Here is a 17429-nt window from a genome sequence, read left to right on the forward strand (position 1 = left end):
TGGTAGTCCGCAAAGGCTTGTATGGAGCTTCTGCGAGGGAGTTCAGGACAATGGAGAGATCCCAGGTGGTATATCTATGCAGCATGGGGGGGATACAAATTAACTGCACCCTTTAGGAACCTCTGAATGGAGGGGTGTTGGGACAAAGAAGTTAATGACCCATAAGTCAGAACTGTCGACAGAGCTGCTACTTGTCTTCTAATGGTGTTTGGCGAAGAGGCTGCTATCCAATCCATCCTGAAGAAATTCCAGGATCTGAGCTATTGATGCTTGGAGAGGAGAAACATCCCCACGGGCACACCACTTACAAAAAGTTCGCCAAGTGGCAGAGTAAATGAGCTCCATAGAAGGCTTTCGAGAAGCTTGAATAGTTCTGATGACCCTGGAGGAGACGTTTTCCCCACTCAGAGTGCACTGCTCAATCACCAGGCAATCAGTTGGAGCCAATGTGGATCCGGATGCACCAACGCCCCTTGCCTGAGCGAAGCCTTGCCCAGAGGATTCTCCAGGGAGGGGCCACTGGAGATTGACAAACCAAGGACGTTGAGGCCAATGAGGCGCCATAAGGATGACCTCAGCCTGCTCCTCCAGAATCTTGCCCACCACCCTCAGAATGAAAGCCATGGGTGGAAAGGCATACAGGAGACCTGGAGGCCAACCGTTACGAACAGCGTCTACTTCTTCCACTCGAGGAACTGGGAAGCGGGCATAAAAATGAGGAATCTGAGCATTCTGCGGAGTCGCAAACAAATCCATGTCCGGAAGTCCAAAGCGATCCAGCAGACCCTTGAAATGGGAGGGATGCAGGCACCACTCCATGTGATCGATGACTGTCCGGCTCAACCAGTCCGCCTGCACATTGGACACACCTGAGAAATGTTCCGCAGTCAATGAGCATAGATGCTGCTCTTCCATCATCAGACTTTTTTTTTTTTAATTTACATTTATATCCCGCCCTTCTCCGAAGACTCAGGGCGGCTTACAGTGTATAAGGCAATAGTCTCATTCTATTTGTATATATTTACAAAGTCAACTTATTGCCCCCCCAACAATCTGGGTCCTCATTTTACCTACCTTATAAAGGATGGAAGGCTGAGTCAACCTTGGGCCTGGTGGGGCTTGAACCTGCAGTAATTGCAGGCTGCTGTGTTTTAATAACAGGCTTCTTACAGCCTGAGCCACCACAGCCCTGACTCACCAATCTGGTGCCCCCTTGATGTGGGCTTTCATGGTTTCACCAACTGATGAAAATGTCGAAGAGCCAAATACACCGCTCACAGTTCCAACCCACTAATGTTCCTCTATAGATTGCAACTTGACCACCTGCCGAGCCATTTAAGACTGAATATGTGCCCCCCAACCTAAAAGACTGGCATCTGTCGTCAACATTAGACACTGAAGCTCATGAAACAGCTGCCCATTGGAGATTGCCGGAGACCACCACCAGAAGAGGGATATGCTGACGCTGGGGGTTAACTGGACCTTGGTAGGAGAATTGCCCTTGCCCACCTTCTGAAAAGGCAAAAGAAACCATTGAAGGTCTCTGGCATGCAGCCGAGCCCATGGGGTGACATGAATGGCCGAAACCATTTTGCCTAGGAGAGTAGACAACAACGCCAAAGGAACCTTGTGTTCATCTTGAACCTTAACAACTAATTCCCTAAGGCTGGCTTGGGACAAGAAGACCTTCCCATCCAAAGAATCTATCACTGCCCCAAGATGTACTTGTTGAGGTTGAGGGATTGAATTTCCATGTTAATGGAAAAACCGTGCCCCATCAGACAAGAAATAGTTAACTGGAGATCCCTTATGGCAAGCTGCCTCAAAGAGGACTGAATTAAAATGTCATCCAAATAACATTGGACACAGACAGGGATGGCTCTAAGGTGGGTCACTAGAGCGGCTAGCACCTTAGTAAAGGTGCGATGTGCAGAAGAAAGACCAAAGGGTAATGCCCGGTACTGATAATGAGTACCTGCATAATAAAATCTCAGAAACTGACGATGAGGGGGGGAAAATGGGAATATGTAGAGGAAATCGCCCCTCCGAACACCAGCCATAATAGATTGCAAGGACTGCATGTTGAATCATTTATAAACAATGTATTGGTTCAGTCTTTTAAGGTCAAGAATCAGTCTCCACCCACCAGAGGACTTCGGAACCAGGAACAAGAGAGAGTAGAACCCTTGCCCAGCTTGGTCCTCAGGTACTTTCTGGATAGCTCTAATGTCCAGAAGATGTTGCACAGCCAAATCCATGAGAACCTTCTTGTGATAATCTTTAGAAATAGGGGAATGAATAAAAAACCTCGGGGGGTGTGTGTGGAAAAAAATTCAAGGGATAAACCAGATCTAACCGTATCCCTGACCCAAGAGTCCAACATAATTTCATCCCATCGGTCAGCAAAGAGAGCTAATCTGCCCCCAATGGGAGGATCGGATTTACGTTTAACATCGGTGGCGGAATGAATGACTTCCTCCTCCTTGAAAGGGCCACTTGCCTGTGAAAGATCTACCTTGTAACGGCCTCTCCTGAAATCCCCTCTGCCTAGATCCGAAAGAACCCTGGGAACGGGAAGGTCCTGCGCCCCAATCGGATCCCCAAAGAGACTATCTGCGGAAATGAGGAGAAAAAAGGTAATCAGCTTTACGTTGAGATGAAGGCAGAATTTTTTGTTTATCCTTCATCTTCACCAACAAAGGATCCAATGAGGATCCAACTCGTCTCCCGCAAATGGAGCCAATGCCAAATGCCACTTGTGATGGATATCTTCCTGCCTGTCGTGTCCCACTCCTCCGCTGACGGCCGGGTCAGGGAAATCCGAATCAGGCTTACCTCTGCAGCTCTGCCCAAAGTCCTAGCAAAGTCCTCAGAGCAGGCAGGAGACCAGTAAGTGACTTCAGCAAGATAAGTTCGACTTTGCCTGACTCAGAGACTGCCAGAAAGCAGATCCTTTATATAGGCCATGGGGTGTGGCTCCATGACTCAGCACTCATTAAGGCCTGCCCCTCCCTTCCTTCTGTTGCCTCCGCCTATCCAATCTTCTGATGCGAGGGCCACTCCAATCAGCTGTTGGAAGTAAACTTTCCTCAGGCTCACATGCTGTGGAGGAGGGGGAGGGGTCTAGCTGCTCCGTTTGCCTGGGCATGGAGCCAGGGCTGGGGCCGGGGGATGCTCCCTCCTCTGCAGCCTGCTTGGGCATGGAGCCAGGGCTGGGACCGGGAGGTGCCCCCTCCTCTGCAGCTTGTCTGGGCATGGAACCAGGACTGGGGCCGGGAGGCATACATTCCTCCGTGTTCGGGAGCATATAAGCAGACCCCGGCTGCGGTGAGAGCGGACAAGACACAACACTGCCAATGCCTCAGGCAGATCATGTGATGTGCCGCCACTGCCAACGCCATCGATTTCAATGCAAAGCGAGCTGAATTCAGAGTGGCATCTGCCAAAAATTGGACTGCTGTTATGATATTATTAAAATCCTGGTGAATTCTAATGTCCTCGGGTGACAATGTTTCCTGAAGTTGGCGCAACCAAAGTAAGGTTGCTCTATTGAAAAAGGATACTGTGGTAGCCAAGCAAACTTCCCAGGCCACTCCTTGGTGCACCCGTTGAAGAACCTGGTCAGCACGTCATTCTTCTGGATGCCGAATCAACAGCTGCTGCTGGCTGGGAAGGAGACAGGACCACTACCTGGACCTGATCAGACAACTCAGCACTGGCCTGAGAAACAGACAATGGAATAGGCTGCCCTCACAAGGCGGCAGTAGAAATTGACACAGGACAGTCTCTCAACGAGACTTGATCTGGAGTAACATCAGGAGGAATCTCCTGAGTTTTCGATCTGGCAGGCATGAGAGACATTCCCAGAATCCTCGAATCAGAAGTCCCTGGCTTGCTGGCCTTGTCACAGATTTTCTGCAAAGCCTGATGTTTATGCTGTTCATCACGGCTAGAAGCCTTGAAGACGCTATGGGACTTGCGCTAGGAATGGGAATTTTTACTGGCCGAACCCTCTCGTCAAGGGACTGAAGACTGAGAAGTCCAAGAAATAACATCAGCAGATGCCTTCTCTGCCAACTTGGCTGTAACCTTACGACCATGTTTGGATTTACTCAGTGCCTTAGGTATAATGCAGCGCTCAAATAATGTAACCCCTGACAAGGGAATTACCAGGGAAACAACATTCCCCTTTCAGCTCCTTTTTCTTTCTTAAAATAAATTTAGCTGATAATCAATGTCCGTATCAGGCTCTTTAATTCCAATGTCAATACAGGAATAGCTCCCGTGCCAGGAAAACAACAAGCAGGCAAGATTGAAAAATGCCTTTAAAGCTCAGTTGGCTATAGATGGATCAGACCAATATTTCTGGAGTGCGAAGCTCCTGCCGATATCGCTGCCACCTACTCAAGCGGAAAGGCTGAAAAAGGGCCATCAAATCTTTTAATAACCAACAATTGGCTGAAATGCTGTTCCCATAGTCGATTGACTAACTCACACCAAGACACAAAATTCAGAAGGCTGTATAAGCCTTTGTTTTCAACAAAATAGCTGAACTCGGAGCGCAAGACTCCTCTCAGTGGCCACATAATAATTGGCAGTATACAGAAAATGGAACACAAAGCTCCTGTCCAAATGAGCTGAAATTCGGCTTAAAATTCCCCTGGTCACAGCCGCAACACAGGAAGTGCAAGGCTGTAGCCTCTATAGCAGGCAAGCTAAATTAGAGCACGAAGCTCCTGAAATCAATTCTGTTGAGTAGCTTGTTTTCGCAAACAAAATGGCCGCCCGACCAGCCTTAAATAGAGCATGAAGCTCTTCGAAGTGCTTTTACAAAGAAACTGGCACCCAAACTGCCAGTCCCAGCCCCCAAATGGAATGCGAAGCTCCTCCACTACTCTGGAATGCCTGCTATCAATGGAGCAAATGAATAAAATAATTAAAAGAAAAATAGAGAGCTGGGACCCCCTGAGTAAGGGCAAAACAAAAAAACAAAACTTGCTGCAGCTGTAATTACCAGCCGGTAAGGCAGCTATTACTCATACACAGTTCAATGAAGAAACAAAGAAATCAGAAATGAATCCAAAGAGTAAAACAGTCAGAAATTGAAGAGAGTTGCTCCCACACGTCTGTCCAGTCTGAAGGACTGAGTCAAAAGCTGGAAGCTCCTAGCAATGAGGGCGAGACTTCTAGAAGACTCAGTCCTCCAATCTGAACAGACGAGAACAACCCATGCCTTGCTGCTGTCTCCACCAATATGGAGAACTTTCTGAAATCAATTATGGTGCACTGGAAAGAAAGTTACAAAAAGTCACTTCAAACAATTAGGAGAAATGCTATCCTTAGTTCAAATAAAACTACAGAAGCTTTAAAAAAAATAATACTCTTTTCCTTAGTTAAAAAATCTGTAAAAATAATTTTCTTGGCTAGATAAAAGCAAAACTTAATAAAAACTCCACAATTTTTTACTTGCACCAGACTACCTTCTCGGGGTGCCCTGAGAGCTTCTCTGAAATGCTTCCCTTCCAACATCCTCGAGGGCCTTTCCATTTGCGGATGTTTGGCAGAGTTGGCTGATTTAACTCCATGCAAAACTGTAAAAAGTTGGATGGGAAGAGAGGAAGTTCATTATACTGGAGTATTTCTAAGTCACTTTTGAATCCCATAGGGAAAAGTAAAGGAACAACAATTTTTTTTCTTTCAGTGAAATATTTTTAAAGAATTGCATTTTTAAAATATTATTACTCAAATGTTTATTTGCATACCCAAAGAAAACAAATCATGAAACAGTTAAATTTAAAGATGATTTAGGGCTAGATACTTTGATGACTAAGCAGAAAGGCTTTGGGTAATTCCCCTTCTATTCAGTAGGACCATAACAAATACAGAGATTTGAGAGATTGCTGCTGGAGTTTGCTACTATCTATAATTACACAGTCCCTGTAGTCCTGGTTGCCATCATTAAGCAAGAACCTTGCAGTGTTAAGCAAGGATCTCACATAGCTTTGGCTTGCTGCAATTGTAATTGTAAGCCAGGGATCAATCATTTCTGAAACTTTTGAATAATCACTGAACTAATGGTGGTAATCCAAGAACGAACTGTAGATTTCAAGAAATCCATGCAGCCTTGGAGCTGCTGAAATGGCAAAACTGACCGTTTTGATTAAAGAAAAGAACTAAGTACTTTTGTTTCCATATGGAGACCACTTCTGAACTTTGTGCTTGATGTGGAAAAGAATGAAACTCTGATTTTGGGTTTTTCTGATTAGACTGATAGATCTTTATAGAAATGGCTTGTTCATATTATTATGAAAAAGCAAAAAGCTGTGAACCGATGTTAAAGTCTTATTTTACTGTAACAGAGAGAGTTGAAAATCATTGCTTCTTTTTCTTTCTTTTTCTTATCTTTCCTCACTTATCTTTCCCCTCTCCCCCACTGTTTTTCTATTTACGTTGTATTAGATAGATAGATAGATAGATAGATAGATAGATAGATAGATAGATAGATAGATAATAGATAGATAGATATAGATAGAAAGACATCAATGCAGCATGCTTTATAGGACTCGTTTGCCATCCTTCTTTACACCTGTGCCACAGGCACTTCTATTTTGGCTACAATCTTATTAAAAGCTTAAACAGAAGAAACATTAACTAAAACCTCCAGCAAATTGTTAAACATTCCCCAAAACAACAGTCACAAGTTTGTAATTTATATTGCAGAACAGTCGATAGGAACTTGTTATCACAAGGCTTAAATTTAAGCACTAAATTAAAAATGGGCAACTGAAAGGTTGTGTAAGGATATAGTTTTATCAAGTCAGCTTGGTTTAATTAATTTCAATTTGATTCAACTTGGTAAACTAGCAAATTGCACAAACTGAAGACAATGTGTACTAATACAGTATGTTTTGGCTAGATTGTTTAACAATTAATCTTAGCTAGACAAAATAAGCAAGCCAAATGAATTACACAAAATTGAACATGATGTAAGCATCTGCAGTGTTTGCAAACTCTGAAGTTTCATCATGTCCTATGGGTTCTAGGATTTCTTATGAAACAAGGAAAGAAACAGAACAACTACTTGGATTTTTTTCTCTCAAACACAAATTAGGAATGATTCTGGAGTTAATCCAAGGTATCCAAATTAGGGATTTCATTTGAATGTTAAACAGAACTGTTAATATATATAATTCAGTAAGGCAACATAAATTTAGCATCAATTGTCTCTTCCTTGTAAAATGGAAGAGTTGGTTAACACAAGTTACAACATTTCTGATATGAGGATTAAATAATGACTTCAGTATTCAAGAGAATGGCAAAGAAACCAAATTAAATTTGGATATCTATACATATTTATCCTTAGATAATCAGGCCTTATTTCACTTCTGGTTTTAGAGGTTAGATCTTAAATCATAATCAGAAAACAATTAATGATTATAAAAATATTAAGCACTAGGTGTCAAACTTAAGGACCCCAGACCAGATTCAGCCCGCAGGGTGCTTAGATCTGGCCCATGTGGCTGCCCTGGAAACAGTGATGGTCTGGCCTGCAATGCCTCTGCCAGCAAAAACACCTTGAGGGAGCCATGCACGCCCCCCACACCATTGTTTTTGCATGGCTCCCTCAAGGTGTTTTTGCTGGCAGAGGATTGCAGGAGGCTGTCATGGCCAAAAACAAAACTTGTGAGGGCCACATGTACACCCCCCCAAACTACATTTTCACTGGCAGAGTGCTAGCAAAACAAACTACTAGCAAAAGTGGCATTTGATCACAAGGCAAGGAGGCATTGAGAAATGTTTCCCCTTTTGCATCTGAGCATCTAAAAAGGGACAGGAAAGGAGAAAGGGAAAGAGGAAAGACAAAGAAGGAAAGATGGGAAAAGAGCAAGGAAAGAAAAAGAAGGAAAGAGGAGAAGGAAGGAAGGAAAGAAGGAAAGAGGGGAAGGAAGGAAGGAAGGAAGGAAGGAAGGAAGGAAGGAAGGAAGGAAGGAAGGAAGGAAGGAAGGAAGGAAGGAAGGGAGAGGGGAAAATTATAATGAGTGAGAGGGAGGGTCTGCAGGAATTCCTGCCTTAGCACTTGGCCAGCACTTGGCAGCCCTGTTGCCCTTTCACCATCCCCTTGTCTCTTCCTGCTGACCCCTCCTGGTGGTCTTCCATCCTATCTCTGAGGATGCTTTAATTACAAAGCCAAGTCTCCTTGTGTGGAGAGGGAGTGGGCCTCCCTCTGACCCACACATTTTGCCCTCCTGTACACACCATGAGCAACCTGGCCAAGAAGAGCAAGAACAGCAGCAGCAGCCTTGAGGAGGAGGTAAGTGCAGCTGGGCACCCCCTCAGGGAAGTGGGACTGGGATGAGCTGAGCTGTGGGGTCCCGATGACCTGGTAGCTCAAGGATGTGCTAGGCACTTGCCCTCTGCTACATAGGGCTCTGGGCAGCCTGCGACTCCATCCAGGGGTCCTCTGCATGGCTTGAAAGGGACAGCAAGACTCCTCTGGAGGACAAGAGTTTGGTGCTCTCCCCAATCTTGCATTCCTCTGCTGGAGACAATGAAGCCTCCCCCCCCGGCTAGCCCAGCCAGAACACTACAGGTGCCCCTGACATGAGTGATGTCAAGCTGGCCATGCCCATCTTAGCCACACCCAACCAGCTCCCTGAGGTTGAATACAACCCTGACGCGGCCCTCAATGAAACTGAGTTTGAAGATGGTCATGACAGGGTTAGTAAATTAATATTTAATGCTACCTTTACAGTAAAAGATGTTTCTAAACACGCTGGGTACTATTTATAGAAATTGCAGAAATCTCTACAGAACTACAACATTAACACTTGTTGCCAGACATGCTTAGTTCAGTAACAGTCTAGCAAGTACATCAGATATAGCTGTGCAATCACACTCTAACATTGCCACTATTTCAAAAGTACAGTGCATTCCAGTTTAGTCAGTTTTTGTTAGGATTTTTGAACTAAACTGCCTAGACTCCAGCCCATATCTGACCAAGCAATCAGAAGCATTAAATTTAAGAAAAAAATTCAGAAGGGAACAATACGCTGAAAAATCTGCTTTTATGACTGATGATGAGAACAATTCTGGGGTTGATCACAGCAGTTATTTAAAGCAGAAAAGGTAACTATTTCTTGGTGTCTGGAAGCCATTTTCACCATTTCTTGGAAGTCTGAAAGTATAGTGGTTGTATAAACATGCAATGCCAAAAGACCTATTTTCCTGCGATTTGAGAGGAAGATGATTAGTTTAGATTAACAGATTTGGAAGGGACATTGTAGGTCATCTAGTCCAACCCCCCACCCAAGCAAGAGACCCTACACCATTTCTGACAAATGACAGTCCAGTCTCTTCTTGAAAGCTTCCAGTGATGAAGCTCCCACAACTTCCAAAGGCAAGCTGTTCCATTGGTTGATTGTTCTCACCGTCAGAAAATTTCTCCTTATTTCTAGGTTGATCTCTCCTTGATCAGTTTCCACCCATTATTCCTTGTTTGGCCTTCAGGTCTTTTGTGTTTGTGTGTATATACATCTATTTTAAAAACAATAATTGGTGCATTATTTAAATAGGTTTGTACCACTAGTGATATACTTTTTTCACCTTCTAAGATCAGGAAACAATGCTATTTAGTTATAAACAGCTGTGAATGGATTTTGAGGACTGAATAAAAAAACAACAACCAAGTAAACCTCATGAGTGATAAAGACCTATTACCTAACTCCAAATCTGCAGAGGAAAACACAGTCTCAGTCTGCTTTGAATACCATGCAAATTTAATTCTGATAAAGCAAATTATTACTCTTTTAAAACAAATGCCCTGAAACCAGAGGTGGCGTTGAATTTCCAAGACTGTCACTAAACTTCCTTCCTTTATGGAAAAATACTTAACTGAAAAGTCCAAAGAGATCTAGTTACTATAATAATAAAGCCAGAGATTATGAATCAATTTCCTTAGGGATTAATTATTGGTTCTCTTTTCCTCTTTTATTTGTGCATGCATAGGTTATGTCCATATTATAGATGTTAATAATACCTGTCATGAACATTGTATTGCTGCCACCTTTGCAGTTTAAGCCAAACCAAAGCAGGGGTTCTATTTCTAATTCAGGAGCACTTTTTTCTGTTTAACAGTCATCTCATGAGCAGGCTACTGGGCAGCGAGATTAATGCTGAATTAACAAAAATAAAATAAATTTAATCTTGATGTAATGTTGATCTGGCTGATATGTATTATGAAGCTGAATGGATTGGGAAGGAATCACTGCCAATGCATTTGCTCTCAAGACTTTAAATATTCAAAACTCAGTCTATCTAGTCAGTGCCAGATATGGAAGAAAAGGTATATTGAAACAGCAAAGCAACAAAATGAAAGAATTACACTTTTTAAACTCTTCTACCCTCCAATAAGAAGACTTGGCAAGATTTGTTTGCAGAATCCACTGGTTTGGTTTAATGCCCCTGTTTTTCACAAGGCAAAAAAATCAAGGGGCTATGAGAAAATCCAAAGAATTAAAAACAACAATTTTCCATGCAATCTCCATCTAGTGTTTTCTCTGCACCATTGCCTGGGTCATATTTCAAATTGCTTTGAAGTTCATCTCAGGATTCTTTGGATGTGAGTTTATTACATACAAGTAGTTCCCAAACTATGACCACAATGGGACCAGAACTTCCATCACTAAAGTAATGTGGCTAGCAAGTGAGCTGGGTCTGATTTTACAAGCTTTTTTGCCATGGTCATTAAGCAAATCCAGCCTTCCTCATTGACTCTGCTTATCAAAAGTTCCCTAGGAAAACCTTAAATGGTGAGTGTGTGACTGCAGAATGCTGCAACCATCATAAATATCGTATTTTTTGGAGTATAAGATGCTCCTATCTTTTTTGGGGAGGAAAACAAGAAAAAAAAATCTGCCTCTGCCTCCCAGCAATTTGCCCCCTTGCAGCAAACAGCAAACAGCCTGTTTAAGTTTCATTTCCATTTTCAGCACAGCCTGATTGGCACAAGAAAAAAAAATCTGCCTCCCAGCAATTTGCTTCCTTGCAGCAAACAGCTTGTTTTTATTTCAGCTTCAGCACAGCCTGATTAGCACAAGCAGCTGATTGTCGGTTGGATCAGCCTCCCAAAGATCAGCTGTTTCAAGCTGCAGGAATTGCTATAGCGTATTGCCACCTCTACGCGCCCCGTTTTCTGGGAGGCCGGCAGATGAGCGGGGCTACATTCAGTGTATAAGACGCACCCAAATTTTCACCCTCTTTTATGGGGAAAAAAAGTGTGTCTTATACTCCAAAAAATATGGTACATACCATTTCCCAAATGCCTAGATTTTGATCACATGACTTCAGGATGCTTTGATGGCTGTAAGTGTTTATGACTATAAGGACTAGTCATAAGCCACTTTTTTCATAACTTTGATTGATCACTAAACAAATCATCATAGCTACATGTCATACAGTCACAATGTTTAATGCAACTGATCCCCTTTAGAAACCTCCAAAATCTATTACCAAATTGTTTTTTTAATGTGCTATTAAAAAGAAATTATAAAATGAAGAATGGACATTGGTCCTACCTGAATGTCCTTTCTCAATTGGCGGGATCAGCAGCCAGGCATGGGATTGACTCAGTCTGTATCCAATGGGATCGAGTCTGCTAGTTGAAAAGCATCTCCTCTTCCTGGTGCTTCTCAGCTTTCGGACGAGGATGATGCGGCAGACTGACGCACTGAGCTGAAAAAAAAGAACTGCAAAAACAGGTTATGCCTCCCCCCGGCCACCTATGACAGCAGATCCCTTTCACCCACCAGAAGAGACCGGAACTGGGCGACCTAGGGCGGGGCTGGCTGCTGGTCCCGCCAACTGAGAAAGGACATTCAGGTAGGACCAATGTCCATTCTCCAGCAAGGCGGGACCAGCAGCCAGGCATGGGACATACCAAAGCTAAGTCCTATCGGGAGGGACCCGCCCGGTCCGGGCTCGCACTCCCCACCTGGACTTTCTGGAGAACCCTGCAGCCAAAGGCCGCCTCTGCTGACGCATAAACATCAAGTTTGTAATGTCGAATGAAAGGATTCAGTGAAGACCAAGTGGCGGCCCTGCAGATCTCCTCTAAGGGAGCCTGGGTGGCCCAAGCGACCGATGTGGCCGCACTCCTAGTGGAGTGGGCCGTAATGTGGCCTGGGATAGGTAACCCCTGAATCTGGTAGGCCTTGGCAATACAATATCTAAGCCATCTACCTATAGTAGAGGAAGACACTTTGAGGCTGATGGAAGTCGGTTGAAAGGACACAAAGAGAGCCTCCGTCCTCCTAAGAGAAGCGGTTCATTTAAGATAAATTTGAAGGGTTCTCCTGACATCGAGAGTATTCCAAGACCGTTCCAGCTGGTGTATCAGATCTGGAGAAAAATTAGGAAGGATCAGTTCCTGTGATTTATGGTACAGGGAGTTGACCTTCGGAAGGAAGGTGGGATCTAAACGGAGGACAACCCTGTCCGAGTGGAACAAACAGAGATCTGCCCTGGATGAGAGGGCAGCAAGCTCTGATATTCTTCTAGCCGAAGTGATGGCGACTAAGAAGGCTACCTTGTATGATAAAAACTGCAAACCACATTCTCTCAAAGGTTCGTAGGGGCTCTTGGTGAGGGAGAGTAGAACCTTGGTGAGGTCCCAAGTGGGGTACCTATGGATGACTGGAGGGGAAAGGTTGGTTGCACCTTTCAGCAACTGGCGAATGAGGGGACGGTGAGCTAACGAACGCCTGGAACCGCAAGACAAAATAGAGGAGAGAGCCGCTACCTGTCGTCGAAGGGTGTTAGCTGCCAGTCTCTGTTCCAGGCCATGTTGTAGGAATTTAAGAATGGTGACCGTAGAAGCGCCCGTATATCTTTATCAGAACACCACTTGCAGAAGGTACGCCAGGTGGATCCATAGATGCGAGTGGTGGAACTCCGACAAGCTGCTTGGATGGTGTTGATGACGTTAGTAGGTAGGTGTCTTTTCCTCAGGAGGCGCCGCTCAAGCGCCAGACGGTCAGATGGAACCATTGAGGGTCTGGGTGTACCAACTGACCCTGTTGTGTCTTGCCCGCTCTCACCGCAGCCGGGGTCTGCTTATCTGCTCCCGAATGCTGAAGAATGTCCTCCCGGCCCCAGCCCTGGCTCCATGCCCAGACAGGCTGAGGAGGGGGCATCTCCTGGCCCCAGCCCTGGCTCCATGCCCAAGCAGGCTGCAGAGGAGGGAGCACCCCCCGGCCCCAGCCCTGGCTCCATGCCCAGGCAAACGGAGCAGCTAGACCCCTCCCCCTCCTCCACAGCATGTGAGCCTGAGGAAAGTTTATTTCCAACAGCTGCTGATTGGAGTGACCCTCACATCAGAAGACTGGATAGGCGGAGGCAACAGAAGGAAGGGAGGGGCAGGCCTTAATGAGTGCTGAGTCATGGAGCCACACCCCATGGCCTATATAAAGGATCTGCTTTCTGGCAGTCTCTGAGTCAGGCAAAGTCGAACTTATCTTGCTGAAGTCACTTTCTGGTCTCCTGCCTGCTCTGAGGACTTTGCTAGGACTTTGGGCAGAGCTGCAGAGGCAAGCCTGATTCGGATTTCCCTGACCCGGCCGTCAGCGGAGGAGTGGGACACGACAGACCCTGGCTGAGCGACAACCTGTCCTGAGGAAGCCTCCAAGGAGGCGTTATGGAGAGAGCCACCAGGTCCGCAAACCAGGGGTGGCGAGGCCAGTGGGGAGCCAGTAGAAGAAGCTCCGCCTGTTCCTGCAACATCTTCCTGATAACCTTGGGGATTATCGGGATGGGAGGAAATGCATATAGAAGCCCGGGGGGGCCAAGGGCTGCGAAGAGCGTCTATGGCCTCTGCCCCTGGGGCTGGGTACCTGGAGAAGAAGCGTTCCAGTTGATGATTGTCCTGAGTGGCGAACAAGTCCACCTTCGGGGTCCCGAAGCGGCGTGTGATCTCGAAGAACAAGTCTGGATTCAGGTGCCACTCCCCGTGGTCGACTGAGACTCTGCTGAGCCAGTCGGCTTGTATATTCACCACCCCTGATATGTGAGAGGCCCGGATGGACCTCAAGTGAGTCTCCGCCCAGAGGCCCAATTGCATGGCCTCCTGCATCAAGGGCTGTGAATGTGTTCCCCCTAGGCGGTTCACATGGGACTTGGCGGCCACATGGTCTGTTAAAATCCTGATGTCCTGATTGAGAACTAGATCTTGAAATGACAGTAGGGCTAGATGTATGGCCCGGAGCTCTAACCAGTTTATGTTGTGGGTGAGGTCGTCTGGGGACCACTGACCTTGAGCCATGTTCGATCCCAGATGGGCACCCCAGCCGTGGAGGCTGGCGTCAGTCGTCAATATTAGGTGCTGAGGTTCCCTGAACTCTCTGCCTTTTGACAGGGCTGGGGAGACCCACCACTGCAGGGAGTCCCTGACCTGATGGGGAACCTGGACTCGTAATGAAGAAGTTGTCTTGTGGGCTTTTTGATACAGGAGGAGGAACCACTGCAGAGCCCTGCAGTGGAGGCGTGCCCAGGGTACGATGCCGATGCAGGAGACCATCTTCCCCAAGAGTTGGGAGAGAAACCGTACGGGGATAAGATGGCTTTTTCTCACCTCTAAGATCAGATCTTGTAGGCTGGAGAGGCGTTCCTGCGACAGGTAAACTCGGCCTTCGACCGTATCTATGATGGCCCCTAGATGTTGGATTCGAGTTGTTGGTTGTAGGTGGCTTTTGGCTTTGTTGATCGAGAATCCGTGGGATTCTAGAACCTGAATTGTTGTGGACAAGTCTGCTACCGCCCCGGTCTCTGTCCGTGATTGGATAAGAAGATTGTCCAGGTAGGACTGAATTCTTACAGGAATCGCACGGAGATGGGCCATGAGAGAGGCCATCAGTTTGGAGAAGACTCTGGGGGCCAAAGAGAGTCCGAACGGGAGGGCGCAATATTGATAATGAAGACCTCCGTGGCAGAAATGAAGGAATCGTCTGTGGGCTGGAAGAATTGGGAATGGAAATATGCCTCCGTCAGGTCCACCGACGTGAGGAAGTCGCCTTCCCTGATGCTCTCCGAGATGGTCTGGAGAGACTGCATCTTGAACCGCCTGTAAATGATGTGGCGGTTCAAAGCCTTGAGGTCGAGAATCGCCCTCCATCCCCCTTAGGCCTTTGGAACTATGAACAGTCGGGAATAAAACCTCTGACCGTGCTGGTCTCGTGGCACTGGCTGGATGGCCTGAATTGAGAGAAGGTGTTTTATGGCCGATGCCACGAGAAACCTTTTCGTCGGGTCATGAGATAGAGGACACCTGACGAAGTGACTCGGGGGGCTGGAGAGGAATTCCAGGGAGAGGCCCGACCTGACCGTATCCCTGACCCAAGCATCCATGGAGGAGTCCTCCCATTGGCTAGTGAAGAAAGCCAGCCTGCCCCCAATGGGAGGGACGGGCGAGCAGTCAACGTGAGCGATGGAATGGGCGACCCCTCCCGCCCCGAAAGGGCCGTTTGGAGGAGCTTCTCTGTCCCTGTCTATCCTGTCTACCCTGTCTGGGGGAGAAGGACCTTTGGGATCTGGAAGAACTGAAAATGCTGTTCTGAAGGGACGAAAATAAGGATTGGGTCTAGAGTCCGAACGACGGGACATACTAGGGAGAATTTTGCGTTTGTCCTTGGTCTCTATGAGTAAGGGATCCAAGGCTGTTCCAAATAATGAATTACCTGAATACGGGGCCGCAGCCAACCGCCATTTGTTTTTGGCATCAGCCTGCCAACGCCTAAGCCAAAGCAGGCGACGGGAAGAAACGGTGGAGCCAATTGATTTAGCTGCAAACCTAGAGGCGTTTAAGGTGGCATCGGCTGAGTATTCAAGGGCAGCGACAATTTTGTTTAGGTCCTGATGGGAATGGGTGTCAGAGGAGGGGAGTCGTTCCTGTAATTGTTTAAGCCACAGGAGGGCTGCTAGATTAAAGAAAGAGGCCGAGGAGGCGGCTCTCACGGCCCAGGCGGCAGACTGGTGAGACTTAACCAGGGTCTGTTCTGCCCTTTTGTCCTTCGGGCATAGGGTCTCCTCTGGGGGCCCTGTTACAACCGTGGGGCCCGCTAAAGCCACCACAGGAGCATCTACTGTAAGGACCTGTAACAATTTGAGAAAGTTTGGGTCCAAATTGTATAAACAGCAGTCTAGGGCATTGGGATTAGGGCCTGCAAGAGGAGTGGTCCACTGTTTGTCAACTACCTCCACAAATAGTTTGGGAGCTGGCACCTCTTCTGATTCCACCACGGGTACAGAAAACAAGTCTAAGGGCGGATCTGTTGTGTCAGAAGTAGATCCTGGAGCAGGACGTGACATTCCTAGATGGGTGGTGATCTTGGCCTTATGCAGTAGAGAACGGAACAACTGTGGGTTAAAAAAAGGAGGGTTGGTCAGGGACCAAATCCTCATCCTCAGAAAGGTCTTGCTCCCTGAATCCGCCTTCATCCGCTAATGAGAGGTGAGAGGGAGACTGATCTTGCAACTCTTCAGCCCTTTCAGGAATATGGTCCTGCACTAAATCCTGACTAGTTTGGGATTCTGCATAATCAGAGACCCATGAATGGGTCCTTGTTTGTCTAGAGGCCTCAATGCCTCTTTGGACAGCAGCAGCTATCATGTCTGCCATCTCTGCTGGGTATTGAGGAGATGGTCTAGCTTCCTGTTGGCTCACTGTCCCACTGGGGACCAGACTGGTCCTGGTAGCCTGTGTTATGGGGCCCTGCCTCAGGAGGGGCCTCAGGGATGGAATCCCTTTCAGACCCTTGGAGAGGGCGAAACAAATCAGCAACAGGTTGTGAAGGAAGTGATGTAATAGAACCCTCAGGAGATAAAGAGGGCCAATGGAGCCCTTGAAGCCTGAGGAGAAACCTGAACCTTGGATAGGCCCTGTTGTTCTTGAATTTTCTTAGTAGAATCCCTCATTCCGGTGTCGGAAGTTTGGACGAGACCGCGGCATGGACATAAGGCCGCGGGGGGGGGGTGAGCTTTGAGAACGGCGCCCCTCTCGATCCCATATACTATGCTCCTTGCTGGGTCATTGTTGCTTCGACGGGTTTTGAACTCCCCCCGCCTTGTTTGAAGAGGTGGGGGAGGGGATTCCACCCGGTCTTGTAAGAGCTGTCGGGGGTTTCCCTTTCCGGGAATTGACAGTGCCAGCGATGGTTGGGGACGATGGCGCCTCTCACCTTCTTGCCATATGGGTGTTGGCCTATTTTTGACTTTGACTTTCCATCGGACAAAGGGGCCTCCCATTGGTTGGACCAGCTATTCTTGCCTTGTCCATTCTGAGGAAATGTCTTTCTCTCGCTGTCTCTACTTTTCAACATGCGATACTCCGCACATGAACTCCTCTGCTCGAGGTGCCCCGCCGCAGGAATGGCCCTCTGCAC

At 46.8% G+C, this 17429-nt stretch overlaps 1 protein-coding gene across 8 annotated transcripts in view; it reads right to left on the reverse strand.

Annotated features, from left to right (window-relative positions):
* Nucleotides 1-17429, reverse strand: part of EEPD1 (endonuclease/exonuclease/phosphatase family domain containing 1) — a 153534-nt gene that overhangs the window by 25405 nt on the left and 110700 nt on the right. For 4 of the 8 annotated variants that reach the window (XM_058179595.1, XM_058179597.1, XM_058179596.1 and 1 more), the window contains one exon: nt 5481-5591. The exons of 1 other annotated variant lie outside the window; for it this stretch is intronic. In XM_058179595.1, the coding sequence (XP_058035578.1) occupies nt 5481-5591 (111 nt within the window). Of the gene's footprint in view, nt 1-5480; nt 5592-9428; nt 9535-11573; nt 17371-17429 lie in introns of those variants that run through there. 3 more of the 8 variants (XR_009154781.1, XR_009154780.1, XR_009154782.1) reach the window with 3 other exon arrangements.

Source organism: Ahaetulla prasina, chromosome 4 (assembly GCF_028640845.1).
Source record: "Ahaetulla prasina isolate Xishuangbanna chromosome 4, ASM2864084v1, whole genome shotgun sequence".
Lineage (NCBI taxonomy): Eukaryota > Metazoa > Chordata > Lepidosauria > Squamata > Colubridae > Ahaetulla > Ahaetulla prasina.